Here is a 9,536-nt window from a genome sequence, read left to right on the forward strand (position 1 = left end):
GTCTGAATGAGGATTGAATAGCACAAGTTCACATAAAACCTTCAGTTCTTACAAAGTGAAATATGGTACTGTGCCTTAAGCCCTAAAATGTTGCTCGTGGGTTGGAAATTAAGAATCTGGATATGGACACGCTTTTCCAATTGCCTTTGGAACAGGTGCTACTGCAAGCTGTGAAAACAAAAAACTGAGCACCAACAATTCCCATTCTAATGGAGGGTAAGTGGACTCTGGAATACAAAACTGGGTCATTACTATTCTCATCATTATCATTGTTGTTTGCATATTTGTGATAGCGCTTTCCTCACATTCAGGAAAGTACAGTCCTTGTTTCCAGGGGCTCACAGTCTAAAAGATGGACAGACAAGTAGAGAGATTTTTTGTTATGATCTACATAATGCCTACAGTGTGCTAGGCTGTTTACACAATTCAGTTGCTACTCCAAAGAGCTTACCATCTATATCTACACTGTAAGCAAAGTATGTTTGTAGCGGAGGTGGGCATACCCTGTGCTAACTTTAATCTAACAAACATCGGTAACAAGAGCAGTGAAGATGTGATGGGACAGGTTAGCAACATAATCACACACCAAGGTTCCCCGGCAGGCTTCTATTCAGGTTGCTAGCCTGTGCTGAAGCCTACGTCGTCATATCTACACTGCTATTGTTACCTGTGCTAGCTAGATTAAAGCTAGAATGGATATGCCTATCCCCCCCTCTGCCCCTCCAAATCATAGAATCATAGAAAATTAGGATTGGAAGGGACCTCAGAAGCTCATCTAGTCCAACCCCCTGCTCAAAGGACCAATCGCCAACTAATCACACCCTCACTTGCACTATAGGCATACCTTTCAAGGCAGTCACAGAGGTTAAAGCAAAGGGCATTGTCCCTCTTCCTGCTTCTTCAGTGGCTGATGAAATGAGGACTCATCAGGCAAGAGAATCTCAACTGGGAGGAGCTGGTGCCTAGCAGGAAAGTGTATGAGTCTCCAAGCATTCCTTCCAGTATGCAGAACAGCACCAGTGCCTAATGGGAAAAGATTTGCCCAACATGTGAATCTTCCTCTTCTTTTTTTTTTACCTGCAGAAAGATCTGTCCCCTTGCTGGTTCCCACTCCCCTCCAGATGGCCTGGAGTGCAAGAAACTGAGAGCCTGCTTCTTTCAGCTTTCCTCCTTGTCTAGGGGAAAAGGAAAACCCTATCACCTCCCACTCCCAAGGCAGAATCCAGGGGAAACAATGTCCCCCTCAGCTCTCTCTCCCATCCACTGAGGGGTGTGTGGGTGGTATGGGGGATCCTATACACAGCTTCGTGTTGTGCAGGAATAGACACATTCTTTTGTATGATTGGCCATGATTCTGTCTGAAAACATAATCGTATCTGAAAGGAGCCTGTTTCATTTCCTCTTTTGTTTTCTTCGTGACATGCCCCATCACATTTCCCATCACACAAGTAGAACATGCACTATTCGTTCACCACATGATGTCAACACCTATGATGATATAGTCCAGAGTTGCTGACCTCCCTCTCCTAATTCATCTAATCTTCTCCAAACACTAATGCTGAGCCAGAAATCTCATAGAGACCTAGGTTATCATATCATCCCAAAAAGCTAGTTATTATTTATTCTAGTTCTCCTGAAGTACCCAGCCAAGAATATGGCTCTGTTGTGCTAGGCACAGTACAAAAACATTTAGAGATGTTTCCTGCCCCCAAAGGGCTTACAATCTAACTAGACAACACAAACACAGAATGGGAGGGGAAACAGAGGCATAGAGAGTGGAAATTATTTGCCCAAGACCACATAGGAGGTCAGTGGCAAAGCCAAGAACAGAACCCAGGTATCCTGACTCTTCAAGTCCAGTGTCATATCCACTAGGTAATGCTACGTCCCTTAATTTAAGATGACACTCTCATTTCAGGTCAGGGCTATTTCTTTATCCATTAGATCATCATTTTATTTACCCAGGAGACTGGCTGCAGTTGACAGAAGAGTCTCCAAGCATCCTTTCTGACTGTCACTTCCCTTGTGGAAAAAGTCTGACAGCATGTAATAGGAATTATGACTGGGATAAAACCAACAGGGATCTACAGAAAGTGAACAGATTTCTGTTAAAAGATGCTCTAAAAACCTATAGAATTTGATAGCAAATGAGAGCCTTTCTGTAGATTGGTTGTTTTAACCCATCCTGACAATTCTATAGCAGGTTAATAATTCTCTATTAACTTCAGTTGGATAGTCCAAAAATGTATACAGGTATTCTCTTCATTGCATTCTATAGAATTTTTCCAGAAATTTTTCATTTTCCAAACATTTTCCAGATGTTTCTTACCAAAAGATCGAATGTATATGCCATCATCAAAAAGGGCACTTTAATGAATGCACAGTTTTTGGCTGAAAAAAATGATTATAACAGAAAGCATTTTAAAAATGTGTGTGTAATGTTTTTCATTGTTCCTAAAGTGCTTTTGTTTATAATGTTTAGAAAGGTCTGTATTAAGGATGGTAGAACAATTCAGGGCAACCAAAATTGCTCAGGTTTTGTGAGTGCAGAAGGGGCCAACCAGATTCGAGTTGGAGAGAAGTTTAAAAAACAACATAGGTCCTGATGTTCAATTAGCAAGATGCATAAATTGGAGCTGAAACTGCAGTGAGGTGGGAGAGCCATTGATAGGGTAACAAAAGGCAAAGGTTGAGATTTTTAAAAGCCCAACTCGGGAATTTAGAACAATTAGTGGAGTAAGATAATTAGCAGAATCAGAATTGAATTATTTTAATGTGCTGTGTGTGTGTGTGTGTGTGTGTACACACACACACACATATATATATATACACACACACATATATATCTATACACACACTCAGCTGGACAAAGGTCAGACTTGTGCATGAAGATCTCAATTCAATAGCTGGACCATAGAGAATATGAGCCTTAATGCTATTGGAGCTAATGGAAGTTCTCATTTACTCCTGTTACAGAGGCCTATGTTTTTGCAGAAAAAAAAATCTTGAGTTCTGTCCTGACTCCTGGATGTGTGAATTCTATCTAGCCTGCTAGAGGTGCTGACTGTGATGTCTATATGTATGCCATCACAGATTTGTTGCAATATGTTATATGAATTAGCTGATCTACAGCATTCATGATCAGGTACCTCCTCCCACTTTTGGTCCCAGATAGACTCAGTGCTCTCAAGTTGTGACCATTGGAGGGAGATTTTTAAAAAATTGAACAAGGTTTTAAATATCTCATTGAAACATACCCCCAAATCCCTCATCACAAGTGCATTTGTAAACAGCCTAAATCTTATTCCAACACAAGGAGTCTCCCTCCAAATGAACACAACTTGGCAGGACAATTGTCTGGAGTTGCCACTGGGAAAGTGACAGGACAGTTGGACTGCAATACTCACCCCTGAAAGCGGGAAGGGGGGAGGTGGCGTACAGATCATGACACATCCAGAGGGCTGTGTTATGAAGAGAACACTACAGTCCTTGCAGTGATGTAGGTCCAGGAGCAGAAGTGACAGTGGACGAGGCACCACCGGGACTGGGCATACTGACTTGCAGAGGTAGTCCGCAAGACGACCAGCAGGAGGCACCAGCGTGGTGAGTGGAGCCCCATAACAGCACCCATGGGCCCAAACTATCATACACCCAACTGTTTCCTAATGTAATCTCACAACACATCATCCCATTCTTTTAACAAAGCAGCCCCACTTCTTCTATTTTCCCTGCCCAAGTTCAATCTCTTCACTTGTACCACATCCACACAGTGGCTGGCACATGGCTTTTCTGCTGTGCATACCCAGCATGCAGCTGCAGTGCCTCTCCAAGCTGTGAGCTGTGCCCATCTCAGATGGGCATACAGTTTATCTGGGTCTATCTATATAACATTTATATATAGTTTTGCTATATGGCCAATCACCCTAGTATCTGAGTACGGTGTCCAAAAAAATTATTGGTCTCACCCATGGATGCACTGTGTCATCTGTACACTCTTAGGTAGATCTCAGTATTAATCCTTCCTCTTCAGACCTCCTGATATTCTGGGCCTCAGTCTTGAAGCTTAAAGAAGAAACGGGAGAGTTGCTCACTTGGTCTAGTTCCTGGCAAGATCTCAAGACATCCTTTCCTTTCAGGACAGTCCCTTTCAAACAGTTTCTACCAAGCTTGTCTGGGCTTACTGGTCTGCCCTCCTGACCTTTCCTGCTTCTGATCTAGATCCTCAGAGTCACACCTGGCAGTGAAGTAGAACGGTAGTGAATCTGCAGCTCATCAGATTCTGCAGAAAAGGACTTGGGGATTACAGTGGACGAGAAGCTGGATATGAGTCAGCAGTGTGCCCTTGTTGTCAAGAAGGCCAGTGGCATATTGGGCTGTATTAGTAGGAGTATTGCCAGCAGATCGAGGGAAATGATTATTTTCCTCTATTCAGCACTGGTGAGGCCACACCTGGAGTTTTGTGTCCAGTTTTGGTTCCCCCACTATAGAAGGGATGTGGACAAATTGGAGAGAGTCCAGCGGAGGGCAACAAAAATGATTAGGGAGCTGGGGCACATGACTTATGAGGAGAGGCTGAGGGACCTGGGGTTATTTAGTCTGCAGAAGAGAAGTGGGGTGGGGGGGATTTGATAGCAGCCTTCAACTACCTGAAGGGGGGTTCTAAAGAGGATGGAGCTAGGCTGTTCTCAGTGATGGCAGATGACAGAACAAGAAGCAATGGTCTCAAGTTGCAGTATGGGAGGTCTAGGTTGGATATTAGGAAACGCTATTTCACTAGGAGGGTGGTGAAGCACTGGAATGGGTTACTTAGGGTATGTCTACACTACGAAATTAGGTCGAATTTATAGAAGTCGGTTTTTTTGAAATCGGTTTTATATATTCGAGTGTGTGTGTCCCCACAGAAAATGCTCTAAGTGCATTAAGTGCATTAACTCGGCGGAGCGCTTCCACAGTACCGAGGCAAGCGTCGACTTCTGGAGCGTTGCACTGTGGGTAGCTATCCCACAGTTCCCGCAGTCTCCGCTGCCCATTGGAATTCTGGGTTGATATCCCAATGCCTGATGGGGCTAAAACATTGTCGCGGGTGGTTCTGGGTACATATCGTCAGGACCCCGTTCCCACCCTCCCTCCCCCCGTGAAAGCAAGGGCAGACAATCATTTCGCGCCTTTTTTGTCTGCTGCCAGCCAAAGATGTAAAGGATCGATGGAGTGGGTCAGAACAAGAAATAGACCAGATTTGTTTTGGACTCATTTTCCTCCTCCCCTGTCTAGATCACACTGCAGTCAGTCACAGAGAAGGCGCAGCGAGGTTAATCTAGCCATGTATCAATCAGAGGCCAGGCTAACCTCCTTGTTCCAATAACAACGATAACTTTGGTGCACCATTTCTTATTGGAACCCTCCGTGCAGTCCTGCCTGAAATACTCCTTGATGTACAGGCACACCCTTTGTTGATTTTAGCTCCCTGAAGCCAACCCTGTAAGCCGTGTCGTCAGTCGCCCCTCCCTCTGTCAGAGCAACGGCAGACAATCGTTCCGCGCCTTCTTTCTGTGCGGACGCCATACCAAGGCAAGCATGGAGGCCGCTGAGCTCATTTTGGCAATTAGGAGCACATCAACCACCACACGCATTATCCAGCAGTATATGCAGCACCAGAACATGGCAACGCGATACCGGGCGAGGAGGCGACGTCAGCGCGGTCCCGTGAGTGATCAGGACATGGACACAGATTTCTCTGAAAGCATGGGCCCTGCCAATGCATGCATCATGGTGCTAATGGGGCAGGTTCATGCTGTGGAACGCCGATTCTGGGCTCGGGAAACAAGCACAGACTGGTGGGACCGCATAGTGTTGCAGGTCTGGGACGATTCCCAGTGGCTGCGAAACTTTCGCATGCGTAAGGGCACTTTCATGGAACTTTGTGACTTGCTTTCCCCTGCCCTGAAGCGCATGAATACCAGGATGAGAGCAGCCCTCACAGTTGAGAAGCGAGTGGCGATAGCCCTGTGGAAGCTTGCAACGCCAGACAGCTACCGATCAGTTGGGAATCAATTTGGAGTGGGCAAATCTACTGCGGGGGCTGCTGTGATGCAAGTAGCCCATGCAATCAAAGATCTGCTGATATCAAGGGTAGTGACCCTGGGAAATGTGCAGGTCATAGTGGATGGCTTTGCTGCAGTGGGATTCCCTAACTGTGGTGGGGCTATAGACGGAACCCATATCCCTATCTTGGCACCAGAGCACCAAGCCGCTGAGTACATAAACCGCAAGGGGTACTTTTCGATAGTGCTGCAAGCTCTGGTGGATCACAAGGGACGTTTCACCAACATCAACGTGGGATGGCCGGGAAAGGTGCATGACGCTCGCATCTTCAGGAACTCTGGTCTGTTTCAAAAGCTGCAGGAAGGGACTGTATTCCCAGACCAGAAAATAACTGTTGGGGATGTTGAAATGCCTATATGTATCCTTGGGGACCCAGCCTACCCCTTAATGCCATGGCTCATGAAGCCGTACACAGGCAGCCTGGACAGTAGTCAGGAGCTGTTCAACTACAGGCTGAGCAAGTGCAGAATGGTGGTAGAATGTGCATTTGGACGTTTAAAGGCGCGCTGGCGCAGTTTACTGACTCGCTTAGACCTCAGCGAAACCAATATTCCCACTGTTATTACTGCTTGCTGTGTGCTCCACAATATCTGTGAGAGTAAGGGGGAGACGTTTATGGCGGGGTGGGAGATTGAGGCAAATCGCCTGGCTGCTGGTTACGCGCAGCCAGACACCAGGGCGGTTAGAAAAGCTCAGGAGGGCGCGGTACGCATCAGAGAAGCTTTGAAAACCAGTTTCATGACTGGCCAGGCTACAGTGTGAAAGTTCTGTTTGTTTCTCCTTGATGAAACCCCCCGCCCCTTGGTTCACTCTACTTCCCTGTAAGCTAACCACCCTCCCCTCCTCCCTTTAATCACCGCTTGCAGAGGCAATAAAGTCATTGCTGCTTCACAGTCATGCATTCGTTATTCATTCATCACACAAATAGGGGGATGACTACCAAGGTAGCCCAGGAGGGGTGGTGGAGGAGGGAAGGAAAATGCCACACAGCACTTTAAGCACAGCACTTTAAAAGTTTACAACTTTAAAATTTATTGAATGACAGCCTTCTTTTTTTTGGGCAATCCTCTGTTGTGGAGTCGCTGGTTGGCCGGAGGCCCCCCCACCGCGTTCTTGGGTGTCTGGGTGTGGAGGCTATGGAACTTGGGGAGGAGGGCGGTTGGTTACAGAGGGGCAGCAGTGGCAGTCTGTGCTCCAGCTGCCTTTGCTGCAGCTCAACCATACACTGGAGCATTCTGGTTTGGTCCTGCAGCAGCCTCAGCATTGAATCCTGCCTCCTCTCATCACGCTGCCACCACATTTGAGCTTCAGCCCTGTCTTCAGCCCGCCACTTACTCTCTTCAGATCCACCTCTCCTCCCGGTCATTTTGTGCTTTCCTGCACTCTGACATTATTTGCCTCCACGCATTCGTCTGTGCTCTGTCAGTGGGGGAGGACAGCATTAGCTCGGAGAACATTTCATCTCGAGTGCGTTTTTTTTTTCTTTCTAAGCTTCACTAGCCTCTGGGAAGGAGAAGATCCTGTGATCATTGAAACACATCCAGCTGGTGGAGAAAATAAAAGGGACAGCGGTATTTAAAAAGACACATTTTATAAAACAGTCGCTACACTCTTTCAGGGTAAACCTTGCTGTTAACATTACATACATAGCACATGTGCTTTCGTTACAAGGTCGCATTTTGCCTCCTCCCACCGCGTGACTACCCCCTCAACCCTCCCCCCTCCCCGTGGCTAACAGCGGGGAACATTTCTGTTCAGCCACAGGCAAACAGCACAGCAGGAATGGGCTATACTGAGTGTCCCTGAAGAAAAGCACCCTATTTCAACCAGGTGACCATGAATTATATCTCACTCTCCTGAGGATAACACAGAGAGAGAAAGAACGGATTTTGGTTGAATGCCAGCAAACATACACTGCAATGCTTTGTTCTACAGTGATTCCCGAGTATGTGTTACTGGCCTGGAGTGATAAAAGTGTCCTACCATGAAGGACGAAATAAGGCTGCCCTCCCCAGAAACCTTTTGCAAAGGCTTTAGGACTACATCTAGGAGAACTGCAAATGCCAGGGCAAAGTAATCCTTTCACATGCTTGCTTTTAAACCATGTATAGCATTTTAAAAGGTACACTCACCAGAGGTCCCTTCTCCGCCTGCTGGGTCCAGGAGGCAGCCTTGGGTGGGTTCGGGGGGTACTGGCTCCAGGTCCAGGGTGAGAAACAGTTCCTGGCTGTCGGGAAAACCGGTTTCTCCGCTTGCTTGCTGTGAGCTATCTACAACCTCCTCCTCCTCCTCATCTTCTTCGTCCCCAAAACCTGCTTCCGTATTGCCTCCATCTCCATTGAAGGAGTCAAACAACACGGCTGGGGTAGTGGTGGCTGAACCCCCTAAAATGGCATGCAGCTCATCATAGAAGCGGCATGTTTGGGGCTCTGACCCAGAGCGGCTGTTCACCTCTCTGGTTTTCTGGTAGGCTTGCCTCAGCTCCTTCAGTTTCACGCGGCACTGCTTCGGGTCCCTGTTATGGCCTCTGTCCTTCATGCCCTGGGAGATTTTCACAAAGGTTTTGGCATTTCGAAAACTGGAACGGAGTTCTGATAGCACGGATTCCTCTCCCCAAACAGCGATCAGATCCCGTACCTCCCATTCGGTCCATGCTGGAGCTCTTTTGCGATTCTGGGACTCCATCATGGTCACCTGTGCTGATGAGCTCTGCATGGTCACCTGCAGCTTGCCACGCTGGCCAAACAGGAAATGAGATTCAAAAGTTCGCGGTTCTTTTCCTGTCTACCTGGCCAGTGCATCTGAGTTGAGAGTGCTGTCCAGAGCGGTCAGAATGGAGCACTCTGGGATAGCTCCCGGAGGCCAATACCATCGAATTGTGTCCACAGTACCCCAAATTCGAGCTGGGAACGTCGATTTAAGCGCTAATCCACTTGTCAGGGGTGTAGTAAGGAAATCGATTTAAAGAGCCCTTTAAGTCGAAATAAAGGGCTTCACTGTGTGGACGGGTGCAGGTTTAAATCGATTTAACGCTGCTAAATTCGACCTAAAGTCCTAGTGTAGACCAGGGCTTTGGGAGGTAACTTAGCGGTTTTTAAGGCCCGGCTTGACAAAGCCTTGGCTGGGATGATTTAGTTGTGTTGGTCTATGCTGATCTTGCTTTGAGCAGGGGATTGGACTAGATGACCGCCTGAGATCTGTTCCAACCCTTATATTCTATGATTCAATGCATGTTATTTCCCATCCACTGCTTCTTTTGATACTATTTCTGCCATCTAAGCTATTTTGGAGCAAACAAGAATCTTAGTTAATTAAATAACATTTCAACAGGTTAACGCCTCTGACATATGTGGGGCTGGATTAATTCATGGATGCCTCAATGTATTAGATCTTAGCAAGCCGTTTAACAAGAAACATCTTTAGTGCACAATGAC

At 46.8% G+C, this 9,536-nt stretch overlaps 1 protein-coding gene across 1 annotated transcript; it reads right to left on the reverse strand.

The window, feature by feature from the left end:
- Positions 1-7,546: 7,546 nt before the first annotated feature.
- Positions 7,547-8,983, reverse strand: LOC311520198 (myb/SANT-like DNA-binding domain-containing protein 7). Its single transcript, XM_084627496.1, has 2 exons — positions 8,235-8,983; positions 7,547-7,646 (listed from the first exon to the last, which is right to left on the reverse strand). Exons 1-2 carry the CDS (start codon positions 8,815-8,817, stop codon positions 7,561-7,563), a joined length of 669 nt encoding a protein of 222 aa, XP_084483622.1. The 5' UTR covers positions 8,818-8,983; the 3' UTR covers positions 7,547-7,560.
- Between the last annotated feature and the right edge of the window lie 553 nt (positions 8,984-9,536).

Source organism: Lepidochelys olivacea (genome assembly GCF_965140295.1).
Source record: "Lepidochelys olivacea isolate rLepOli2 genome assembly, chromosome: 4".
In the NCBI taxonomy this organism is placed as follows: Eukaryota; Metazoa; Chordata; order Testudines; family Cheloniidae; genus Lepidochelys; species Lepidochelys olivacea.

Bases quoted from the DNA above. Each gene is read 5' to 3' on its own strand.
- LOC311520198 (XM_084627496.1), bottom strand. From the start codon at position 8,817: ATGCAGAGCTCATCAGCACAGGTGACCATGATGGAGTCCCAGAATCGC. The intron at 7,647-8,234 runs GTGAGTGTACCT...TTTCTCCACCAG, and splicing joins AGGCGGAGAAGGGACCTCTG to CTGGATGTGTTTCAATGATC.